Raw genomic sequence first — 26,201 nt, forward strand, 5'->3', positions numbered from 1 at the left:
CTTGTCCTGGATTGAATCCAGTCGAGGACAAGTGTTGAAAGTCACACATTTGATAACGTTTGCATTTTTTTTGAGCGCCAGTGTTGTCTCCGTCTGAATTTTGTATCTTGCGTATTGTCTTTGGGGGAGTGCTGTCTCTCCCTCAGGTGTTGAGACTTCTTTGTGTGCTGGGACTTTGTTTCGTAACAGCTGGAGGGCCATAGTTGTATATGCCTGATTTACATGCTGCCAGACAATGTTAACCCATTGCAGATCTTATTAATCCCATACTGTAGTATGTAAATCACAGAGAGAAGAATGCCAATTCCAAAGTTTATTTAAACTCATTTCCACAAAATATACTACATTTACAATACAATCACAAATTACAGATGTTTATTTTTGTGTAAAATAATTTTACATTACATTTATATGCAATATGTGCGCAATTACAAAGTTATTCAGTCAGTCCACAAAGTTTCAGTCCAGTTAATATATCTAATCTATTTTTGATTTAAAAATCTAAACCGGTCAATACATTCATTTAAAGCAGAATCATTTTAATGCAAATTTTTTAGGTTCTGATTTTGGTATACTTTCTTTCCTTTAAATATTCTTTTTTCAAAAGACTTCAGTTCATAAATTTCTGTGCTGAAAAAAAAAAGGAAAAACAAAATATTGATTACATAGTTTCAATGGATCCTGTGCAATACTACATATTGAAGTTCCAAACTGTTATGCCATACATATAAGTTCAAAGGTTAGAGCAGGGCTGGGCAATTGCTGCCCTCCAGTTGTTTATTAACTACACATCCCAGCATGCCTTGCATCAGATTCAGCAACTTATCTTATCTAGTGCAGCACCCTTGAGAGCGCTATGCCAGCCTCCAGATGGTCTTCTCGTCCCAGGCTGGACCCTTGCACGCTTCTGTGCCGAAGTGTCCTCTTCCTCCTGGATGGCCTTGTCTTCACAGATGCTGCAACACCCCAAAAAATAGATCATTTACTTATTGCCTTTACTGTGTCTTGCATCTATTCTCTCCTTATGGCCTTTCCCTAGCTGACATTTTCCAACCAACCCTCTTTTGGTGTGTGCTGCTTGAAGAAACTTACCGAGTGCAGCACCCTTGAGAGCGCTATGCCAGCCTCCAGATGGTCTTCTCGTCCCAGGCTGGACCCTTGCACGCTTCTGTGCCGAAGTGTCCTCTTCCTCCTGGATGGCCTTGTCTTCACAGATGCTGCAACACCCCAAAAAATAGATCATTTACTTATTGCCTTTACTGTGTCTTGCATCTATTCTCTCCTTATGGCCTTTCCCTAGCTGACATTTTCCAACCAACCCTCTTTTGGTGTGTGCTGCTTGAAGAAACTTACCGAGTGCAGCACCCTTGAGAGCGCTATGCCAGCCTCCAGATGGTCTTCTCGTCCCAGGCTGGACCCTTGCACGCTTCTGTGCCGAAGTGTCCTCTTCCTCCTGGATGGCCTTGTCTTCACAGATGAATTCCTGTAAGAAACGGTGAGTTATTATTCCCCCATACTGTGATATGCTCTTTCCCTTCCTAGTCTGTGCATCTGCCCCTAATTCACTGGGGTACAACACCTAGCTTGGGAGGAAAGCATTACCTCTGCAGCATCACTGGAAAGCTGTGTGCCAGCCTGTCCTCTTTGCAGACTGGATCCCGTTGCTGATTGACAAATTCTTCAGTGTGGCAGAGGTGCGGAGCCTTGATGTGAATTCCTGTAAGAAACGGTGAGTTATTATTCCCCCATACTGTGATATGCTCTTTCCCTTCCTAGTCTGTGCATCTGCCCCTAATTCACTGGGGTACAACACCTAGCTTGGGAGGAAAGCATTACCTCTGCAGCATCACTGGAAAGCTGTGTGCCAGCCTGTCCTCTTTGCAGACTGGATCCCGTTGCTGATTGACAAATTCTTCAGTGTGGCAGAGGTGCGGAGCCTTGATGTGAATTCCTGTAAGAAACGGTGAGTTATTATTCCCCCATACTGTGATATGCTCTTTCCCTTCCTAGTCTGTGCATCTGCCCCTAATTCACTGGGGTACAACACCTAGCTTGGGAGGAAAGCATTACCTCTGCAGCATCACTGGAAAGCTGTGTGCCAGCCTGTCCTCTTTGCAGACTGGATCCCGTTGCTGATTGACAAATTCTTCAGTGTGGCAGAGGTGCGGAGCCTTGATGTGAATTCCTGTAAGAAACGGTGAGTTATTATTCCCCCATACTGTGATATGCTCTTTCCCTTCCTAGTCTGTGCATCTGCCCCTAATTCACTGGGGTACAACACCTAGCTTGGGAGGAAAGCATTACCTCTGCAGCATCACTGGAAAGCTGTGTGCCAGCCTGTCCTCTTTGCAGACTGGATCCCGTTGCTGATTGACAAATTCTTCAGTGTGGCAGAGGTGCGGAGCCTTGATGTGAATTCCTGTAAGAAACGGTGAGTTATTATTCCCCCATACTGTGATATGCTCTTTCCCTTCCTAGTCTGTGCATCTGCCCCTAATTCACTGGGGTACAACACCTAGCTTGGGAGGAAAGCATTACCTCTGCAGCATCACTGGAAAGCTGTGTGCCAGCCTGTCCTCTTTGCAGACTGGATCCCGTTGCTGATTGACAAATTCTTCAGTGTGGCAGAGGTGCGGAGCCTTGATGTGAATTCCTGTAAGAAACGGTGAGTTATTATTCCCCCATACTGTGATATGCTCTTTCCCTTCCTAGTCTGTGCATCTGCCCCTAATTCACTGGGGTACAACACCTAGCTTGGGAGGAAAGCATTACCTCTGCAGCATCACTGGAAAGCTGTGTGCCAGCCTGTCCTCTTTGCAGACTGGATCCCGTTGCTGATTGACAAATTCTTCAGTGTGGCAGAGGTGCGGAGCCTTGATGTGAATTCCTGTAAGAAACGGTGAGTTATTATTCCCCCATACTGTGATATGCTCTTTCCCTTCCTAGTCTGTGCATCTGCCCCTAATTCACTGGGGTACAACACCTAGCTTGGGAGGAAAGCATTACCTCTGCAGCATCACTGGAAAGCTGTGTGCCAGCCTGTCCTCTTTGCAGACTGGATCCCGTTGCTGATTGACAAATTCTTCAGTGTGGCAGAGGTGCGGAGCCTTGATGTGAATTCCTGTAAGAAACGGTGAGTTATTATTCCCCCATACTGTGATATGCTCTTTCCCTTCCTAGTCTGTGCATCTGCCCCTAATTCACTGGGGTACAACACCTAGCTTGGGAGGAAAGCATTACCTCTGCAGCATCACTGGAAAGCTGTGTGCCAGCCTGTCCTCTTTGCAGACTGGATCCCGTTGCTGATTGACAAATTCTTCAGTGTGGCAGAGGTGCGGAGCCTTGATGTGAATTCCTGTAAGAAACGGTGAGTTATTATTCCCCCATACTGTGATATGCTCTTTCCCTTCCTAGTCTGTGCATCTGCCCCTAATTCACTGGGGTACAACACCTAGCTTGGGAGGAAAGCATTACCTCTGCAGCATCACTGGAAAGCTGTGTGCCAGCCTGTCCTCTTTGCAGACTGGATCCCGTTGCTGATTGACAAATTCTTCAGTGTGGCAGAGGTGCGGAGCCTTGATGTGAATTCCTGTAAGAAACGGTGAGTTATTATTCCCCCATACTGTGATATGCTCTTTCCCTTCCTAGTCTGTGCATCTGCCCCTAATTCACTGGGGTACAACACCTAGCTTGGGAGGAAAGCATTACCTCTGCAGCATCACTGGAAAGCTGTGTGCCAGCCTGTCCTCTTTGCAGACTGGATCCCGTTGCTGATTGACAAATTCTTCAGTGTGGCAGAGGTGCGGAGCCTTGATGTGAATTCCTGTAAGAAACGGTGAGTTATTATTCCCCCATACTGTGATATGCTCTTTCCCTTCCTAGTCTGTGCATCTGCCCCTAATTCACTGGGGTACAACACCTAGCTTGGGAGGAAAGCATTACCTCTGCAGCATCACTGGAAAGCTGTGTGCCAGCCTGTCCTCTTTGCAGACTGGATCCCGTTGCTGATTGACAAATTCTTCAGTGTGGCAGAGGTGCGGAGCCTTGATGTGAATTCCTGTAAGAAACGGTGAGTTATTATTCCCCCATACTGTGATATGCTCTTTCCCTTCCTAGTCTGTGCATCTGCCCCTAATTCACTGGGGTACAACACCTAGCTTGGGAGGAAAGCATTACCTCTGCAGCATCACTGGAAAGCTGTGTGCCAGCCTGTCCTCTTTGCAGACTGGATCCCGTTGCTGATTGACAAATTCTTCAGTGTGGCAGAGGTGCGGAGCCTTGATGTGAATTCCTGTAAGAAACGGTGAGTTATTATTCCCCCATACTGTGATATGCTCTTTCCCTTCCTAGTCTGTGCATCTGCCCCTAGGGTACAACACCTAGCTAAGTACATAGAAAAATATTTGAAACAGTAAACTGCACAAGTATTAGGCAACATATATAAAAAAGAAATATTGACCTTTCACTTAAGCTCTGTCCTCTGTTTGTCCTTCTTTCTTTTTCTTTTGGGATCCTGCTTATTCTGCTGTGCTGCCTGCCACATCTCGAACAGGCAGATGGTCGCCTGCGTCTCCTGTTGTCCCATGGATGACTCCTCTCTTTGGGCTACCTCCTCCTGCGTCTTCTGTTGCCCAATGGATGACTCCTCTCTTTGGGCTACCTCCTCCTGCGTCTTCTGTTGCCCAATGGATGACTCCTCTCTTTGGGCTACCTCTATCTGCATCTCCTGTTGGCCAGTGGATGCCTCTTTCTTTCTTCGGTCTATCTCCTGCTGCTCCCTCACTGCATGGTCCCACATTTCTTGTTGCATTCTCAGGTAATGTTCATGCTCTGCTCTGGCCCGCTTTGCCTCTTCTGCTCTGGTCCGCTCAGCCTCCTTGGCTCTGGCAACCTCAGCCTCCTGTGCTCTTGCACGCTCAGCCTTTGCCTGTGCTTGTTTACGCTGATCCTCCTCTTCTATGTTTTGCCGCTCCTGTTGGAGGGCTCTTTCCCAATGATCGTTCTCATGTAGTCTTGGATGCTGCTCTGGTGTGGTTGTCGTCTGCTGCATTTGATCTAGACTTTGATGGTGGCTTGTTTCAATTTGAATTCTTCTCTGGTATGCCCTTTCAGCCTCCACTTGTCGAGCATACCATTCAGGATCAACCAGTTGTGTCGATTGTGAACTTTGGAGTTCCTGAACGTGTGTGGCTGAAGATCTTCTCCTTTCTTCTGTCAGCAGCTGAAGGCTTGTACAGATCATGGTGGTATTGGCATTGCACTGCTGCTGCCACAGAAGCATGCTCTGTAGAGTTTGTTGCATCTGTTGGGATTGCACACAAAGATTGGACTGTGATTCAGTCAGCTGTGTAGTGATTTGATGCAGATTTGACTGTCCTGCAGTGTGTTGATTTTGTGTGTTGGCGATTTCATCAATCTTCTGGTGAATTGCCTGGCATTGTCCCACCACAGACAAATGTGAGGCCAGAAGTTGGTCGTGGTAACGACCAATTGTTACCATTGCCTCCGTTTGTTGACTGATGGCTGTCTTCAACTCGTCCATGCTCTGTTCCATCCTCTCAAAACGGCTGTCATTCCTTGCAGCATCTTCAGCTCTTCTTTGCTCCAAGTTCCTCAAACTCTCTTGAATAGCAGTTTGGTGTGAACCTGTAATGCAAAATAATGTTTGTATTTTATGTGAAATGCTTTTTTAAAAACAACCAACAGATTTACCCATTGTATTTCTAACCGAAATAACAATTTAAAAAAGTTTCTAATATAATGTATACAGAAAAAGTCTAATTTTTGGGCCACTATGCCTTACCAGCCATGCCAACTGTTGGTCCTCTGGTTTCTTTGTCAAATCCTCCAAATGAAACCCTTCTCCTGACCTTTTCCACAGAAGCTGCAATATTCAACCATTACCTAATGTTATTTACTGATTTGTTTTGAAATTCCAAAATTTAACAGTAATGACATTCCTAACCTGTGCGTGATGTTTGTGACTTCCTCAGCGTCGTGGTTTCCTTTGGTGCCATTGACTCTTCTGTTGGATCCTGTGGTGATGCTTATGACAAAACAAGGTAAACCCTCATCAATCAGTTGCCAAATTAAATTGTTAGTTCAATGTAAAGTATCAAGGAAAGTACTAACCTGTGTGTGATGTTTGTGACTTCCTCAGCGTCGTGGTTTCCTTTGGTGCCATTGACTCTTCTGTTGGATCCTGTGGTGATGCTTATGACAAAACAAGGTAAACCCTCATCAATCAGTTGCCAAATTAAATTGTTAAATCAATGTAAAGTATCAAGGAAAGTACTAACCTGTGTGTGATGTTTTGGCCTTCTTCCGCGGCGTGCTTTTCTTCGGTGCCATTGACTCTTCTGTTGGATCCTGTGGTGATGCTTATGACAAAACAAGGTAAACCCTCATCAATCAGTTGCCAAATTAAATTGTTAGTTCAATGTAAAGTATCAAGGAAAGTACTAACCTGTGTGTGATGTTTTGGCCTTCTTCCGCGGCGTGCTTTTCTTCGGTGTCTTTTCTTTCCCGGCGGAATCCTTCGTTGCACCTTGACCAAAATGGATGTTACAGTTACTGGATTTCTCATTGTTGTTAAATTTATTAAAAGCTTTTAGTTATAGCCACACTTTTATGGTTTAATTTAATGTACCTTGTGCACTTGTTCCAGGCCTTTCTTCTGGGACGAGCGAGAAGTACTCTGCGATCTTCTTCTCCCAATTCTTCTGCAGAGTTTCCCCAGACTGCAGCTTCTCACGGACGACTCTTCTGCAGTCACGTAACCTCTTCTTGCAGCTGTCTTTGATTCGCTGGCAATTCCCCTGCAAGCTGACTGCTTGTGCAATTTCTTCCCACGTCGTGCTCTTGAATCTGGATTTTGGCATCTTTGTCTGTCGACCAAAAAGCTGTACATTGTTATGTATTACCTGAGTGATGAGGGTGTCCATCTCCTCGTCAGTGAAGTTCGGTCCTCTCTGGGTGACATCTCCTGAGTCTGCTTCATGTTCAGTCTGTGATGTTTGTTCCTGTTGCTGCTGTTCTTCCTGTGGTTCTTGTTCAGTCTGTGATGTTTGTTCTCCAACCTGTTGCTGCTGTTCTTCCTGTGAAGAGAGAGAAAGCATACCTCTTTCTTCTTGAGCCATTGGTAAAACCAAATCTTCAGTCGTTTGAAATGGCTCCTCTTCCTCCAAGGTGATCTGAAGCCTCCTTTCCTCCTGGGACATTTCTAAAAATGATAACTGCATATAGAAATGCAAATTGTTAAATACAATAAAATAAAAAAATGTGTAACAAATAAGCCAACACAGTGCCAGATATCAAATATGCCAACACAATCTGACACAGAATGTCACAGCCAGCATAATTGACAAGCTGTGTCAAACTCATGGCCCTACAGCTGTTGTGGAACTACAGGTCTCAGCATGCCCTGCAACAGCTTCAGCAATCCACTATAGCAAATCTGAGGCAGGGCATGCTGGTACGTATAGTTCCCGACATATTGAGTGCCACAACTGTTGTGGAACTACAGGTCTCAGCATGCCCTGCAACAGCTTCAGCAATCCACTATAGCAAATCTGAGGCAGGGCATGCTGGTACGTATAGTTCCCGACATATTGAGTGCCACAGCTGTTGTGGAACTACAGGTCTCAGCATGCCCTGCAACAGCTTCAGCAATCCACTATAGCAAATCTGAGGCAGGGCATGCTGGTACGTATAGTTCCCGACATATTGAGTGCCACATATGCCCCCACAGTGAAAGAGAACAAATAAGCCAACACAGTGCCAGATATCAAATATGCCAACACAATCTGACACAGCCAGCATAATTGACAAGCTGTGTCAAACTCATGGCCCTACAGCTGTTGTGGAACTACAGGTCTCAGCATGCCCTGCAACAGCTTCAGCAATCCACTATAGCAAATCTGAGGCAGGGCATGCTGGTACGTATAGTTCCCGACATATTGAGTGCCACAGCTGTTGTGGAACTACAGGTCTCAGCATGCCCTGCAACAGCTTCAGCAATCCACTATAGCAAATCTGAGGCAGGGCATGCTGGTACGTATAGTTCCCGACATATTGAGTGCCACAGCTGTTGTGGAACTACAGGTCTCAGCATGCCCTGCAACAGCTTCAGCAATCCACTATAGCAAATCTGAGGCAGGGCATGCTGGTACGTATAGTTCCCGACATATTGAGTGCCACATATGCCCCCACAGTGAAAGAGAACAAATAAGCCAACACAGTGCCAGATATCAAATATGCCAACACAATCTGACACAGCCAGCATAATTGACAAGCTGTGTCAAACTCATGGCCCTACAGCTGTTGTGGAACTACAGGTCTCAGCATGCCCTGCAACAGCTTCAGCAATCCACTATAGCAAATCTGAGGCAGGGCATGCTGGTACGTATAGTTCCCGACATATTGAGTGCCACAGCTGTTGTGGAACTACAGGTCTCAGCATGCCCTGCAACAGCTTCAGCAATCCACTATAGCAAATCTGAGGCAGGGCATGCTGGTACGTATAGTTCCCGACATATTGAGTGCCACATATGCCCCCACAGTGAAAGAGAACAAATAAGCCAACACAGTGCCAGATATCAAATATGCCAACACAATCTGACACAGCCAGCATAATTGACAAGCTGTGTCAAACTCATGGCCCTACAGCTGTTGTGGAACTACAGGTCTCAGCATGCCCTGCAACAGCTTCAGCAATCCACTATAGCAAATCTGAGGCAGGGCATGCTGGTACGTATAGTTCCCGACATATTGAGTGCCACATATGCCCCCACAGTGAAAGAGAACAAATAAGCCAACACAGTGCCAGATATCAAATATGCCAACACAATCTGACACAGCCAGCATAATTGACAAGCTGTGTCAAACTCATGGCCCTACAGCTGTTGTGGAACTACAGGTCTCAGCATGCCCTGCAACAGCTTCAGCAATCCACTATAGCAAATCTGAGGCAGGGCATGCTGGTACGTATAGTTCCCGACATATTGAGTGCCACAGCTGTTGTGGAACTACAGGTCTCAGCATGCCCTGCAACAGCTTCAGCAATCCACTATAGCAAATCTGAGGCAGGGCATGCTGGTACGTATAGTTCCCGACATATTGAGTGCCACATATGCCCCCACAGTGAAAGAGAACAAATAAGCCAACACAGTGCCAGATATCAAATATGCCAACACAATCTGACACAGCCAGCATAATTGACAAGCTGTGTCAAACTCATGGCCCTACAGCTGTTGTGGAACTACAGGTCTCAGCATGCCCTGCAACAGCTTCAGCAATCCACTATAGCAAATCTGAGGCAGGGCATGCTGGTACGTATAGTTCCCGACATATTGAGTGCCACAGCTGTTGTGGAACTACAGGTCTCAGCATGCCCTGCAACAGCTTCAGCAATCCACTATAGCAAATCTGAGGCAGGGCATGCTGGTACGTATAGTTCCCGACATATTGAGTGCCACATATGCCCCCACAGTGAAAGAGAACAAATAAGCCAACACAGTGCCAGATATCAAATATGCCAACACAATCTGACACAGCCAGCATAATTGACAAGCTGTGTCAAACTCATGGCCCTACAGCTGTTGTGGAACTACAGGTCTCAGCATGCCCTGCAACAGCTTCAGCAATCCACTATAGCAAATCTGAGGCAGGGCATGCTGGTACGTATAGTTCCCGACATATTGAGTGCCACATATGCCCCCACAGTGAAAGAGAACAAATAAGCCAACACAGTGCCAGATATCAAATATGCCAACACAATCTGACACAGCCAGCATAATTGACAAGCTGTGTCAAACTCATGGCCCTACAGCTGTTGTGGAACTACAGGTCTCAGCATGCCCTGCAACAGCTTCAGCAATCCACTATAGCAAATCTGAGGCAGGGCATGCTGGTACGTATAGTTCCCGACATATTGAGTGCCACAGCTGTTGTGGAACTACAGGTCTCAGCATGCCCTGCAACAGCTTCAGCAATCCACTATAGCAAATCTGAGGCAGGGCATGCTGGTACGTATAGTTCCCGACATATTGAGTGCCACAGCTGTTGTGGAACTACAGGTCTCAGCATGCCCTGCAACAGCTTCAGCAATCCACTATAGCAAATCTGAGGCAGGGCATGCTGGTACGTATAGTTCCCGACATATTGAGTGCCACATATGCCCCCACAGTGAAAGAGAACAAATAAGCCAACACAGTGCCAGATATCAAATATGCCAACACAATCTGACACAGCCAGCATAATTGACAAGCTGTGTCAAACTCATGGCCCTACAGCTGTTGTGGAACTACAGGTCTCAGCATGCCCTGCAACAGCTTCAGCAATCCACTATAGCAAATCTGAGGCAGGGCATGCTGGTACGTATAGTTCCCGACATATTGAGTGCCACAGCTGTTGTGGAACTACAGGTCTCAGCATGCCCTGCAACAGCTTCAGCAATCCACTATAGCAAATCTGAGGCAGGGCATGCTGGTACGTATAGTTCCCGACATATTGAGTGCCACATATGCCCCCACAGTGAAAGAGAACAAATAAGCCAACACAGTGCCAGATATCAAATATGCCAACACAATCTGACACAGCCAGCATAATTGACAAGCTGTGTCAAACTCATGGCCCTACAGCTGTTGTGGAACTACAGGTCTCAGCATGCCCTGCAACAGCTTCAGCAATCCACTATAGCAAATCTGAGGCAGGGCATGCTGGTACGTATAGTTCCCGACATATTGAGTGCCACAGCTGTTGTGGAACTACAGGTCTCAGCATGCCCTGCAACAGCTTCAGCAATCCACTATAGCAAATCTGAGGCAGGGCATGCTGGTACGTATAGTTCCCGACATATTGAGTGCCACATATGCCCCCACAGTGAAAGAGAACAAATAAGCCAACACAGTGCCAGATATCAAATATGCCAACACAATCTGACACAGCCAGCATAATTGACAAGCTGTGTCAAACTCATGGCCCTACAGCTGTTGTGGAACTACAGGTCTCAGCATGCCCTGCAACAGCTTCAGCAATCCACTATAGCAAATCTGAGGCAGGGCATGCTGGTACGTATAGTTCCCGACATATTGAGTGCCACAGCTGTTGTGGAACTACAGGTCTCAGCATGCCCTGCAACAGCTTCAGCAATCCACTATAGCAAATCTGAGGCAGGGCATGCTGGTACGTATAGTTCCCGACATATTGAGTGCCACATATGCCCCCACAGTGAAAGAGAACAAATAAGCCAACACAGTGCCAGATATCAAATATGCCAACACAATCTGACACAGCCAGCATAATTGACAAGCTGTGTCAAACTCATGGCCCTACAGCTGTTGTGGAACTACAGGTCTCAGCATGCCCTGCAACAGCTTCAGCAATCCACTATAGCAAATCTGAGGCAGGGCATGCTGGTACGTATAGTTCCCGACATATTGAGTGCCACAGCTGTTGTGGAACTACAGGTCTCAGCATGCCCTGCAACAGCTTCAGCAATCCACTATAGCAAATCTGAGGCAGGGCATGCTGGTACGTATAGTTCCCGACATATTGAGTGCCACATATGCCCCCACAGTGAAAGAGAACAAATAAGCCAACACAGTGCCAGATATCAAATATGCCAACACAATCTGACACAGCCAGCATAATTGACAAGCTGTGTCAAACTCATGGCCCTACAGCTGTTGTGGAACTACAGGTCTCAGCATGCCCTGCAACAGCTTCAGCAATCCACTATAGCAAATCTGAGGCAGGGCATGCTGGTACGTATAGTTCCCGACATATTGAGTGCCACATATGCCCCCACAGTGAAAGAGAACAAATAAGCCAACACAGTGCCAGATATCAAATATGCCAACACAATCTGACACAGCCAGCATAATTGACAAGCTGTGTCAAACTCATGGCCCTACAGCTGTTGTGGAACTACAGGTCTCAGCATGCCCTGCAACAGCTTCAGCAATCCACTATATTCATATACATATTGAGTGCCACATATGACTAGGGACAGATACAGCAAACTGACTGGGTAGTCCAGTCGCTTACCGCATCTCTATAGCAGCCGGCAGGGTGACTAGGGACAGATACAGCAAACTGACTGGGTAGTCCAGTCGCTTACCGCATTTCTATAGCAGCCGGCAGGGTGACTAGGGACAGATACCGCAAACTGACTGGGTAGTCCAGTCGCTTACCGCATCTCTATAGCAGCCGGCAGGGTGACTAGGGACAAATACAGCAAACTGACTACCTTCAAAAGTGATAAAGTGGAGAGTGATAAACAATCAGCTCCTACCTGCCATGTCACAGACTGTGTTTGAAAAATGTCAGGCAGGAGCTGATTGGCTGGCTGTTTATCACTCTCCATTTTAGCACAGAAAACCCTGTAATGCATGGAATAGTTTGATAAAGTAGGGGGTGATGCGCATATACGGCGGGTCACGGAGAATAGGGAGCTGTTTGGAGCAAGCCAAGTGGAGGGGTGGGGGTACGGAGGTGGGTCCCAGAGACAGTTTAGATGTATATAAAAGGTGAAGTGGGGCAGAGGGGAAGTAAATACAGCACAGTGTCTATGGGTGGAGAGGAATATAGAGAGACAGGGAGTAGAACACTCACATAAAAGAAAAGAAATTCCACAGATTCTGGTGAGATGAATCTCCTCCTCCGCGTGGAAAAATCTCCTTCCCAGAGTCCTCAGTATACTCCTCCGCGTCAGCCAAAAGATCCTCCGGTGATTGTAATCCAAAGCTCTTTGCCAATAGCAAGCAGCCAATAAGCCAACCAACCAAGAAGCCAACCCAAACTAGCAGCCAGGCAGCAATCTCCGGTTAACGGCGCCGAAGCAAGGGAGGGACATTACTTTTTATAGTCTCCCCCTATAGCTCCACCTTCAACATTGCTATGGTGTAATTGGACATTTTAAATTGCACCACAATCTGTGATTTGTTATTTTAAAAGATGCATTGGTAGCGCGTATCTGACTGAATTTTGGCGGGAAGAAACTCGTGATGTTTGTTTGTTGTTTGTGAAGCAGTGCCAGGACTTTACAATATGTATACCATTAAAGGATTAATTAAAAAGGTTACATACACCTGTCAGCTGACACATAGCACACGTATGACACAAAACCGAGGTGTCTGATGGTATCGCAAGCAGCAGCATAGCGCAGCGCAGTGCAAGGTCATTGTGCTACTTGTAGTAGGGAAACCAGTATAACATTTTTTGGGGTGGACTTCATCCTGTCACTTGTAGTTCCACAGTCCAAATTACACGGGCATCATTTTGCAGACGCTTGTGGCGTATAGTTGTAGTGGGGTGTGGGGGTGCAGCGTTTGATGGGTGCAGGTGGGGAGATGGTGGGTGGGTGCTGCCCATGATGGGTTTGCAGCACTAGCACAGCGCTACAAGGTGACAGGTCATCCTGTCACTTGTAGTTCCACAGGATGACCTGTTCCACAGGCGGCTGGCAAACCGAAGGATGCGTCTGCAGCCTAGTCATTTTGCAGACGCTTGTGGCGTATAGTTGTAGTGGGGTGTGGGGGTGCAGCGTTTGATGGGTGTAGGTGGGGAGATGGTGGGTGGGTGCTGCCCATGATGGGTTTGCAGCACTAGCACAGCGCTACAAGGTGACAGGTCATCCTGTCACTTGTAGTTCCACAGGATGACCTGTTCCACAGGCGGCTGGCAAACCGAAGGATGCGTCTGCAGCCTAGTCATTTTGCAGACGCTTGTGGCGTATAGTTGTAGTGGGGTGTGGGGGTGCAGCGTTTGATGGGTGCAGCGTTTGATAGGTGCAGGTGGGGAGAGGGTGGGTGGGTGCTGCCCATGATGGGTTTGCAGCACTAGCACAGCGCTACAAGGTGACAGGTCATCCTGTCACTTGTAGTTCCACAGGATGACCTGTTCCACGGGCGGCAGGCAAACCGAAGGATGCGTCTGCAGCCTAGTCATTTTGCAGACGCTTGTGGCGTATAGTTGTAGTGGGGTGTGGGGGTGCAGCGTTTGATGGGTGCAGGTGGGGAGATGGTGGGTGGGTGCTGCCTATGATGGGTTTGCAACAAGGGCCAGTTTTGGTGAGGTAAAAATCTGTGGGGGCCGACCATTCAGCCTGACACTATTTTGATCACCCACTGTGCCACCATTCACTGTATGTCCCCCACTCTGCCTCCTCCACTGTATATTCCCCTACCTGACCATCTTTCTCTGTATGTCCCCCCAGACTGCTCAGTGGGGTAGCTAGGTGCCACAGTGCATGTGCACAGGGCATATCCTCCCCCCCCCCCCCCCCCACACACACACACACACAATTTATTGTACTCGGGGCTCTTGGGTGGCAAAAAGTTGGCATGGCCTAACATTATACCACACACCGTAATGGCCATTGAACATTCCATAATGCCAATGACACATAAGGTCGCAAATGATGGCCATTACATACTACCATAATGCCAGTTACATACTATATAACACACCGTAATGCACATTACACATTTGACACATAAGTGCCACTGTACCCCGCCCTATATAGTGGACCTTTTACACTATATGCCACCCACCATAGTACCCCAAAGTGTAAAATTGGATGGTGGCAGAGGTAAATATGGCATGGAGAGCAGGGACACAGAGGAGGAGGAAGTATCAGAGGCACATATGGGCAGGAAAGAGGCATGGATATAGAAGCCTGACCCTCCTTGACTGTATGTCCCCCAATCTGCCCCCATTCACTGTATGACTCCCATTCACTATGTCCCACAGCCTGCCCCTCCCCCCTTCTCTGAATGTCCATCACTGCCTCCATTCACTGTATGTCCCTCAGCCTGACCCTTCTTCACTGTATGTTCCCCACCCTGACACCATTCACTGTATGTCCCCCAGTCTGCCCCCTCCCTTCTCTGCATGTTTCCCAGCCCCTTGTGTGAGCCAGAGGATGGAGAGGCCGGAACTGCAAGGGCAGGAGAAGCTTGGGCTCCCGCTGCCGCCCTCCTCCACTCTGCATGTTACAGGAGCAAGCTTCCCCCTTGCTGCACCCCCTCTGCACACACTGCTGTCACTGTGATTGTGGAGCAGGGTGATCTCACTGTGACGGCCGGCACCTCCTCACTGCTGCAGACACCCAGCCGGCTGACTTGCTTACCACGCGTATGTCTGTCCCTAGACACCCTGCTGGATTTTAGACACGAACACCAAATAATATTTTTAAAGTAAAATCTTTTATTAAAACCTTGGCAAACCTTGAAACAGAACAATAAAAACTTTATAATAAATATATTTAAAAAAAAAACTATATAAAGCAAATCAAATTAAATTAAAGTGGCTGGTAATGGAGGGGACTGTCGCTATCCATCACTGCTTGGGAGGGAGCTGGTGTTCCCATGGTTTCCCATGGTTTGATTGTGCTGCCATGGTTGCTCAGAATGATTGTACTGGGGATAGTGGGGATAATCAGCAGGATGGTAAATTTGGTGGTGGTGGTGCGGTACTGGGGCAGGGTTGATCGGTTGTAGTGGCATAGGGGGTTCATTTGTTATCCTGGATTGTCTGTTCACAATGCCAATATGGGCCCGGTACAGGGCGTCGTTGATCAGGCGCTCTGTTTCAGTCCTTGTTTCCAGATCCAGTTTGCGCAGTTTATTTGCAATGTTGCGCCCCACATTGTCCTGCTCATCGTCGTTTATTACCATCACTCGATTGGCAGAATCCAGAATCTGGCGGCTTATGACCTCCAATGACTCTGTGGCCTGCCTTGGCCTTTTACGGCCTCTCCTTGATGCAGCTTCAGGTTGCTGCGTGGCTTGCTGAGTGGTGGTGGTGGTTGTGGGTCTAGGGGTAGAGCAGAGGAGGGGTGAAGGCAGATGTGAGGGCTCATCCAGTGTGGGTGGAGACTCCTCTTCCGCAAATAGAGAAGGCTGTAAAATAAAATGTAACAACAAAATCACTAATTTGTTTTGTAAAACCTCTTTAGAATTTTCTACTACCGCCTGTCAAGAGCTAGGCAAGGGGTTGAAAATACATTTGGCATACTTGTACATACCAAGGAAAGCAGGTACATATCAGGGAAGACCAGTACATATCAGGGAAGGCAGGTACACACCAGGGAAGGCAGGTACACACCAGGGAAGGCAGGTACACATCCCTGATATGTACTGGTCTTCCCTGGTATGTACCTGCCTTCCCTGATATGTACTGGTCTTCCCTGGTATGTACCTGCCTTCCCTGATATGTATCTGCCTTCTGCAGGTACACACCAGGGAAGGCAGGTACATACCATTAAAAACCAGTACATATCAGGGAAGGCAGGTAAACACCAGGGAAGGCAGGTACAAATCCCTGATATGTACTGGTCTTCCCTGGTATGTACCTGCCTTCCCTGGTGTGTATCTGCCTTCTGCAGGTACACACCAGGGAAGGCAGGTACATACCAGGAAAGACCAGTACATATCAGGGAAGGCAGGTAAACACCAGGGAAGGCAGGTACAAATCCCTGATATGTACTGGTCTTCCCTGGTATGTACCTGCCTTCCCTGGTGTGTATCTGCCTTCCGTGGTGTGTACCTGCCTTCCGCAGATACACATACCAGGAAAGGCAGGTACATACCAGGGAAGACCAATACAAGGCAGGTACACACTAGAGAAAGCAGGTACACATAATACATAATTTTCAATAAATATTTCAAGTATGGGTAAAATCGGTGTACTTACTGTGCCAGAGAAGGTTTCCTCAGCAGGTTCAGGGTTCTCAGATGGGGAAGCCTGGCCTGGAGTATAGCTATGACTGTTGATGGAGTCCCTCGGCAGCTCCTGGTCCACTGTAAATGCCAGCAGGCTGTAATACCAAAGCCTGGGCACATAAACCTGGTCCGTACCGGCCCCTGATTTCTTGGATGCCTCTACCTTGTTCAGCTCCTTTTTGAAGACTGTCCTCATGTTGGCAATCCTTTGTCGCACCCATTCTACATTTGCCGTCGGGTAAAAAGGGAGGCAGACCTTCACCAACTCCTCCAGAGCGGCAGCTTTCTTTTGCCTATTTGAGTATTCTCTTGACTTGCTGTTCCATAGAGAAGTCTGGTCTCTGTAGGCCTCTATGAATTCTTTCATGAATTCCACGTTCTTCTCCGCCATTCTCGAAATGTCTGTTCAAAAATAAAACATAATGGACATTACTTTCATGATGCACACAATACATCAATAATACAGCATTTGTCCAAACTGTGGTTGAATACTCACCAAAGAAAAAAGTGAAAGGAACAAATAAATTCTGGTGCTTTAACGTCCACGTATTTCTCCAGAATGACGATTCTTTTGTGTCGCACGCATAAATACCTGTCGCACGCGTGCAGAGAAAACTGTGTGATTGGTTATTAGCGCTCGAATGTCCCGCCCATGCACGTGTACAGTGGCACAAACAACTACAAGGAGCCATGTACTGCTCTCTGACCACTAAAAAAAAAGGGGTACGGGTCAGCCGGCAGGATGACTATATGGACAGATACGGCAAAATGACTGGGTAGTCCAGTCGCTTTCCGCATCTCTATAGCAGCCGGCAGGAAAGTGACTGGGTAGACCAGTCGCTTTCCGCATCTCTATAGCAGCCGGCAGGAAAGTGACTGGGTAGACCAGTCGCTTTCCGCATCTCTATAGCAGCCGGCAGGAAAGTGACTGGGTAGACCAGTCGCTTTCCGCATCTCTATAGCAGCCGGCAGGAAAGTGACTGGGTAGACCAGTCGCTTTCCGCATCTCTATAGCAGCCGGCAGGAAAGTGACTGGGTAGACCAGTCGCTTTCCGCATCTCTATAGCAGCCGGCAGGGTGACTAGGGACAGATACAGCAAACTGACTGGGTAGTCCAGTCGCTTACCGCATCTCTATAGCAGCCGGCAGGGTGACTAGGGACAGATACAGCAAACTGACTGGGTAGTCCAGTCGCTTACCGCATCTCTATAGCAGCCGGCAGGGTGACTAGGGACAGATACGGCAAAGTGACTGGGTAGTGACTTTCCGCATCTTTATAGCAGTTTGCGGTATATGTCCATATGCCCATAAATTCACCTCCCCCCATAAACAAGTGAGGTGGGGGGAGGTGAGTGCTTCTTGTGCTGAACCATAAACATGGGGAGGTGAATGCTTCTTGTGTTGTACCATAAACATGGGGGCGGGAGGTGAGAGCTTCTTGTGTAAACATGGGGGGAGGTGAATGCTTCTTGTGTTGTACCATAAACATGGGGGCGGGGAGGTGAATGCTAGGAGAGATCCTGTAGCTATGGAACGCCCACATGGGCGTTCCAGCTTTGGCAGTATAGTCGCAAGGACGGCAGCATATCGGTCGGACGTGCGTACACACTGCACTTTTGTACCGATATGGGGCCGTCCTGTCGGATGAAAATTAAACAGCAAAGAACCGTCGACCGACCGAGTATGGACGATCAAGACAGTTTTTTGCCGTTTATCGGTCGGTAGGCACAGCGTACACACATATACAATTGAACGGCTGTCCGACCCAGAACGGAAGAACGGACCGACGATTGTATATATGTGTACCCAGCTTTAGAGAAAACCGCGTTGACATTTTTTCCAAATGCTTTGCAATATCTCCTTAACAAAAAGAGCTAGAAGGCTGAAAATGCAGATTTAGACTTGTAGGCATTGTGTGAACAAGATAGCGTTGAAAAATCGGCCCCAGCTTATTCCGCCTTAGAGAAAACCGCGTTGACATTTTTTCCAAATGCTTTGCAATATCTCCTTAACGAAAAGAGCTGGAAGGCTGAAAATGCAGATTTAGACTTGTAGGCATTGTGTGAACAAGATAGCGTTGAAAAATCGGCCCCAGCTTATTCCGCCTTAGAGAAAACCGCGTTGACATTTTTTCCAAATGCTTTGCAATATCTCCTTAACGAAAAGAGCTGGAAGGCTGAAAATGCAGATTTAGACTTGTAGGCATTGTGTGAACAAGATAACGTTGAAAAATCGGCCCCAGCTTATTCAGCCTTAGAGAAAACCGCGTTGACATTTTTTCCAAATGCCTTGCAATATCTCCTTAACGAAAAGAGCTAGAAGGCTGAAAATGCAGATTTAGACTTGTAGGCATTGTGTGAACAAGATAACGTTGAAAAATCGGCCCCAGCTTATTCCGCCTTAGAGAAAACCGCGTTGACATTTTTTCCAAATGCTTTGCAATATCTCCTTAACGAAAAGAGCTGGAAGGCTGAAAATGCAGATTTAGACTTGTAGGCATTGTGTGAACAAGATAGCGTTGAAAAATCGGCCCCAGCTTATTCCGCCTTAGAGAAAACCGCGTTGACATTTTTTCCAAATGCTTTGCAATATCTCCTTAACGAAAAGAGCTGGAAAGCTGAAAATGCAGATTTAGACTTGTAGGCATTGTGTGAACAAGATAGCGTTGAAAAATCGGCCCCAGCTTATTCCGCCTTAGAGAAAACCGCGTTGACATTTTTTCCAAATGCTTTGCAATATCTCCTTAACGAAAAGAGCTAGAAGGCTGAAAATGCAGATTTAGACTTGTAGGCATTGTGTGAACAAGATAACGTTGAAAAATCGGCCCCAGCTTATTCCGCCTTAGAGAAAACCGCGTTGACATTTTTTCCAAATGCTTTGCAATATCTCCTTAACGAAAAGAGCTGGAAGGCTGAAAATGCAGATTTAGACTTGTAGGCATTGTGTGAACAAGATAACGTTGAAAAATCGGCCCCAGCTCATTCCACCTTAGAGAAAACCGCGTTGACATTTTTTCCAAATGCTTTGCAATATCTCCTTAACGAAAAGAGCTAGAAGGCTGAAAATGCAGATTTAGACTTGTAGGCATTGTGTGAACAAGATAACGTTGAAAAATCGGCCCCAGCTTATTCCGCCTTAGAGAAAACCGCGTTGACATTTTTTCCAAATGCTTTGCAATATCTCCTTAACGAAAAGAGCTGGAAGGCTGAAAATGCAGATTTAGACTTGAAGGCATTGTGTGAACAAGATAGCGTTGAAAAATCGGCCCCAGCTTATTCCGCCTTAGAGAAAACCGCGTTGACATTTTTTCCAAATGCTTTGCAATATCTCCTTAACGAAAAGAGCTGGAAGGCTGAAAATGCATATTTAGACTTGTAGGCATTGTGTGAACAAGATAGCGTTGAAAAATCGGCCCCAGCTCATTCCGCCTTAGAGAAAACCGCGTTGACATTTTTTCCAAATGCTTTGCAATATCTCCTTAACGAAAAGAGCTAGAAGGCTGAAAATGTAGATTTAGACTTGTAGGCATTGTGTGAACAAGATAACGTTGAAAAATCGGCCCCAGCTTATTCAGCCTTAGAGAAAACCGCGTTGACATTTTTTCCAAATGCCTTGCAATATCTCCTTAACGAAAAGAGCTAGAAGGCTGAAAATGCAGATTTAGACTTGTAGGCATTGTGTGAACAAGATAACGTTGAAAAATCGGCCCCAGCTTATTCCGCCTTAGAGAAAACCGCGTTGACATTTTTTCCAAATGCTTTGCAATATCTCCTTAACGAAAAGAGCTGGAAGGCTGAAAATGCAGATTTAGACTTGAAGGCATTGTGTGAACAAGATAGCGTTGAAAAATCGGCCCCAGCTTATTCCGCCTTAGAGAAAACCGCGTTGACATTTTTTCCAAATGCTTTGCAATATCTCCTTAACGAAAAGAGCTGGAAGGCTGAAAATGCATATTTAGACTTGTAGGCATTGTGTGAACAAGATAGCGTTGAAAAATCGGCCCCAGCTCATTCCGCCTTAGAGAAAACCGCGTTGACATTTTTTCCAAATGCTTTGCAATATCTCCTTAACGAAAAGAGCTAGAAGGCTGAAAATGTAGATTTAGACTTGTAGGCATTGTGTGAACAAGATAACGTTGAAAAATCGGCCCCAGCTTATTCCGCCTTAGAGAAAACCGCGTTGACATTTTTTCCAAATGCTTTGCAATATCTCCTTAACGAAAAGAGCTAGAAGGCTGAAAATGCAGATTTAGACTTGTAGGCATTGTGTGAACAAGATAACGTTGAAAAATCGGCCCCAGCTTATTCCGCCTTAGAGAAAACCGCGTTGACATTTTTTCCAAATGCTTTGCAATATCTCCTTAACGAAAAGAGCTGGAAGGCTGAAAATGCAGATTTAGACTTGTAGGCATTGTGTGAACAAGATAACGTTGAAAAATCGGCCCCAGCTTATTCAGCCTTAGAGAAAACCGCGTTGACATTTTTTCCAAATGCCTTGCAATATCTCCTTAACGAAAAGAGCTAGAAGGCTGAAAATGCAGATTTAGACTTGTAGGCATTGTGTGAACAAGATAACGTTGAAAAATCGGCCCCAGCTTATTCCGCCTTAGAGAAAACCGCGTTGACATTTTTTCCAAATGCTTTGCAATATCTCCTTAACGAAAAGAGCTGGAAGGCTGAAAATGCAGATTTAGACTTGAAGGCATTGTGTGAACAAGATAGCGTTGAAAAATCGGCCCCAGCTTATTCCGCCTTAGAGAAAACCGCGTTGACATTTTTTCCAAATGCTTTGCAATATCTCCTTAACGAAAAGAGCTGGAAGGCTGAAAATGCATATTTAGACTTGTAGGCATTGTGTGAACAAGATAGCGTTGAAAAATCGGCCCCAGCTCATTCCGCCTTAGAGAAAAACCGCGTTGACATTTTTTCCAAATGCTTTGCAATATCTCCTTAACGAAAAGAGCTAGAAGGCTGAAAATGTAGATTTAGACTTGTAGGCATTGTGTGAACAAGATAACGTTGAAAAATCGGCCCCAGCTTATTCAGCCTTAGAGAAAACCGCGTTGACATTTTTTCCAAATGCCTTGCAATATCTCCTTAACGAAAAGAGCTAGAAGGCTGAAAATGCAGATTTAGACTTGTAGGCATTGTGTGAACAAGATAACGTTGAAAAATCGGCCCCAGCTTATTCCGCCTTAGAGAAAACCGCGTTGACATTTTTTCCAAATGCTTTGCAATATCTCCTTAACGAAAAGAGCTGGAAGGCTGAAAATGCAGATTTAGACTTGAAGGCATTGTGTGAACAAGATAGCGTTGAAAAATCGGCCCCAGCTTATTCCGCCTTAGAGAAAACCGCGTTGACATTTTTTCCAAATGCTTTGCAATATCTCCTTAACGAAAAGAGCTGGAAGGCTGAAAATGCATATTTAGACTTGTAGGCATTGTGTGAACAAGATAGCGTTGAAAAATCGGCCCCAGCTCATTCCGCCTTAGAGAAAACCGCGTTGACATTTTTTCCAAATGCTTTGCAATATCTCCTTAACGAAAAGAGCTAGAAGGCTGAAAATGTAGATTTAGACTTGTAGGCATTGTGTGAACAAGATAACTTTGAAAAATCGGCCCCAGCTTATTCCGCCTTAGAGAAAACCGCGTTGACATTTTTTCCAAATGCTTTGCAATATCTCCTTAACGAAAAGAGCTGGAAGGCTGAAAATGCAGATTTAGACTTGAAGGCATTGTGTGAACAAGATAGCGTTGAAAAATCGGCCCCAGCTTATTCCGCCTTAGAGAAAACCGCGTTGACATTTTTTCCAAATGCTTTGCAATATCTCCTTAACGAAAAGAGCTGGAAGGCTGAAAATGCATATTTAGACTTGTAGGCATTGTGTGAACAAGATAGCGTTGAAAAATCGGCCCCAGCTCATTCCGCCTTAGAGAAAACCGCGTTGACATTTTTTCCAAATGCTTTGCAATATCTCCTTAACGAAAAGAGCTAGAAGGCTGAAAATGTAGATTTAGACTTGTAGGCATTGTGTGAACAAGATAACGTTGAAAAATCGGCCCCAGCTTATTCCGCCTTAGAGAAAACCGCGTTGACATTTTTTCCAAATGCTTTGCAATATCTCCTTAACGAAAAGAGCTAGAAGGCTGAAAATGCAGATTTAGACTTGTAGGCATTGTGTGAACAAGATAACGTTGAAAAATCGGCCCCAGCTTATTCCGCCTTAGAGAAAACCGCGTTGACATTTTTTCCAAATGCTTTGCAATATCTCCTTAACGAAAAGAGCTGGAAGGCTGAAAATGCAGATTTAGACTTGTAGGCATTGTGTGAACAAGATAACGTTGAAAAATCGGCCCCAGCTTATTCAGCCTTAGAGAAAACCGCGTTGACATTTTTTCCAAATGCCTTGCAATATCTCCTTAACGAAAAGAGCTAGAAGGCTGAAAATGCAGATTTAGACTTGTAGGCATTGTGTGAACAAGATAACGTTGAAAAATCGGCCCCAGCTTATTCCGCCTTAGAGAAAACCGCGTTGACATTTTTTCCAAATGCTTTGCAATATCTCCTTAACGAAAAGAGCTGGAAGGCTGAAAATGCAGATTTAGACTTGAAGGCATTGTGTGAACAAGATAGCGTTGAAAAATCGGCCCCAGCTTATTCCGCCTTAGAGAAAACCGCGTTGACATTTTTTCCAAATGCTTTGCAATATCTCCTTAACGAAAAGAGCTGGAAGGCTGAAAATGCATATTTAGACTTGTAGGCATTGTGTGAACAAGATAGCGTTGAAAAATCGGCCCCAGCTCATTCCGCCTTAGAGAAAACCGCGTTGACATTTTTTCCAAATGCTTTGCAATATCTCCTTAACGAAAAGAGCTAGAAGGCTGAAAATGTAGATTTAGACTTGTAGGCATTGTGTGAACAAGATAACGTTGAAAAATCGGCCCCAGCTTATTCAGCCTTAGAGAAAACCGCGTTGACATTTTTTCCAAATGCCTTGCAATATCTCCTTAACGAAAAGAGCTAGAAGGCTGAAAATGCAGATTTAGACTTGTAGGCATTGTGTGAACAAGATAACGTTGAAAAATCGGCCCCAGCTTATTCCGCCTTAGAGAAAACCGCGTTGACATTTTTTCCAAATGCTTTGCAATATCTCCTTAACGAAAAGAGCTGGAAGGCTGAAAATGCAGATTTAGACTTGAAGGCATTGTGTGAACAAGATAGCGTTGAAAAATCGGCCCCAGCTTATTCCGCCTTAGAGAAAACCGCGTTGACATTTTTTCCAAATGCTTTGCAATATCTCCTTAACGAAAAGAGCTGGAAGGCTGAAAATGCATATTTAGACTTGTAGGCATTGTGTGAACAAGATAGCGTTGAAAAATCGGCCCCAGCTCATTCCGCCTTAGAGAAAACCGCGTTGACATTTTTTCCAAATGCTTTGCAATATCTCCTTAACGAAAAGAGCTAGAAGGCTGAAAATGTAGATTTAGACTTGTAGGCATTGTGTGAACAAGATAACTTTGAAAAATCGGCCCCAGCTTATTCCGCCTTAGAGAAAACCGCGTTGACATTTTTTCCAAATGCTTTGCAATATCTCCTTAACGAAAAGAGCTGGAAGGCTGAAAATGCAGATTTAGACTTGTAGGCATTGTGTGAACAAGATAACGTTGAAAAATCGGCCCCAGCTTATTCCGCCTTAGAGAAAACCGCGTTGACATTTTTTCCAAATGCTTTGCAATATCTCCTTAACGAAAAGAGCTGGAAGGCTGAAAATGCAGATTTAGACTTGTAGGCATTGTGTGAACAAGATAGCGTTGAAAAATCGGCCCCAGCTTATTCCGCCTTAGAGAAAACCGCGTTGACATTTTTTCCAAATGCTTTGCAATATCTCCTTAACGAAAAGAGCTGGAAGGCTGAAAATGCAGATTTAGACTTGTAGGCATTGTGTGAACAAGATAGCGTTGAAAAATCGGCCCCAGCTCATTCCGCCTTAGAGAAAACCGCGTTGACATTTTTTCCAAATGCTTTGCAATATCTCCTTAACGAAAAGAGCTAGAAGGCTGAAAATGCAGATTTAGACTTGTAGGCATTGTGTGAACAAGATAACGTTGAAAAATCGGCCCCAGCTTATTCCGCCTTAGAGAAAACCGCGTTGACATTTTTTCCAAATGCTTTGCAATATCTCCTTAACGAAAAGAGCTGGAAGGCTGAAAATGCAGATTTAGACTTGTAGGCATTGTGTGAACAAGATAACGTTGAAAAATCGGCCCCAGCTTATTCAGCCTTAGAGAAAACCGCGTTGACATTTTTTCCAAATGCCTTGCAATATCTCCTTAACGAAAAGAGCTAGAAGGCTGAAAATGCAGATTTAGACTTGTAGGCATTGTGTGAACAAGATAGCGTTGAAAAATCGGCCCCAGCTCATTCCGCCTTAGAGAAAACCGCGTTGACATTTTTTCCAAATGCTTTGCAATATCTCCTTAACGAAAAGAGCTAGAAGGCTGAAAATGCAGATTTAGACTTGTAGGCATTGTGTGAACAAGATAGCGTTGAAAAATCGGCCCCAGCTTATTCCGCCTTAGAGAAAACCGCGTTGACATTTTTTCCAAATGCTTTGCAATATCTCCTTAACGAAAAGAGCTGGAAGGCTGAAAATGCAGATTTAGACTTGTAGGCATTGTGTGAACAAGATAGCGTTGAAAAATCGGCCCCAGCTTATTCCGCCTTAGAGAAAACCGCGTTGACATTTTTTCCAAATGCTTTGCAATATCTCCTTAACGAAAAGAGCTGGAAGGCTGAAAATGCAGATTTAGACTTGTAGGCATTGTGTGAACAAGATAACGTTGAAAAATCGGCCCCAGCTTATTCAGCCTTAGAGAAAACCGCGTTGACATTTTTTCCAAATGCCTTGCAATATCTCCTTAACGAAAAGAGCTAGAAGGCTGAAAATGCAGATTTAGACTTGTAGGCATTGTGTGAACAAGATAACGTTGAAAAATCGGCCCCAGCTTATTCCGCCTTAGAGAAAACCGCGTTGACATTTTTTCCAAATGCTTTGCAATATCTCCTTAACGAAAAGAGCTGGAAGGCTGAAAATGCAGATTTAGACTTGTAGGCATTGTGTGAACAAGATAGCGTTGAAAAATCGGCCCCAGCTTATTCCGCCTTAGAGAAAACCGCGTTGACATTTTTTCCAAATGCTTTGCAATATCTCCTTAACGAAAAGAGCTGGAAGGCTGAAAATGCAGATTTAGACTTGTAGGCATTGTGTGAACAAGATAGCGTTGAAAAATCGGCCCCAGCTCATTCCGCCTTAGAGAAAACCGCGTTGACATTTTTTCCAAATGCTTTGCAATATCTCCTTAACGAAAAGAGCTAGAAGGCTGAAAATGCAGATTTAGACTTGTAGGCATTGTGTGAACAAGATAACGTTGAAAAATCGGCCCCAGCTTATTCCGCCTTAGAGAAAACCGCGTT

At 45.6% G+C, this 26,201-nt stretch overlaps 1 protein-coding gene across 3 annotated transcripts; it reads right to left on the bottom strand.

The window, feature by feature from the left end:
- Nucleotides 1-1,353: 1,353 nt before the first annotated feature.
- LOC146055234 (uncharacterized) lies at nucleotides 1,354-17,801 on the bottom strand. Of its 3 annotated transcripts, XR_014468540.1 has the most exons (11): nucleotides 16,699-17,129; nucleotides 15,678-15,905; nucleotides 6,650-7,235; nucleotides 6,467-6,547; nucleotides 6,300-6,380; nucleotides 6,133-6,213; nucleotides 5,966-6,046; nucleotides 5,804-5,884; nucleotides 4,460-5,646; nucleotides 1,603-4,291; nucleotides 1,354-1,483 (listed from the first exon to the last, which is right to left on the bottom strand). XR_014468540.1 is itself a non-coding variant. In XM_083168226.1 (10 exons), the coding sequence occupies exons 1-9, from the start codon at nucleotides 17,116-17,118 to the stop codon at nucleotides 4,463-4,465; spliced, it is 2,823 nt and encodes a 940-aa protein (XP_083024352.1). In that variant the 5' UTR covers nucleotides 17,119-17,801; the 3' UTR covers nucleotides 1,492-4,291; nucleotides 4,460-4,462. The 3 variants fall into 3 exon arrangements, 2 of the variants coding, with proteins under 2 accessions (XP_083024352.1, XP_083024351.1); XM_083168226.1 differs by lacking the exon at nucleotides 1,354-1,483 and having other exon boundaries at nucleotides 1,492-4,291; nucleotides 16,699-17,801; XM_083168225.1 differs by lacking the exons at nucleotides 1,354-1,483; nucleotides 6,300-6,380 and having other exon boundaries at nucleotides 1,492-4,291.
- Nucleotides 17,802-26,201: the final 8,400 nt, after the last annotated feature.

Source organism: Crinia signifera, unplaced genomic scaffold (assembly GCF_055691185.1).
Source record: "Crinia signifera unplaced genomic scaffold, ASM5569118v1 HAP2_SCAFFOLD_401, whole genome shotgun sequence".
Taxonomy (NCBI): Eukaryota; Metazoa; Chordata; class Amphibia; order Anura; family Myobatrachidae; genus Crinia; species Crinia signifera.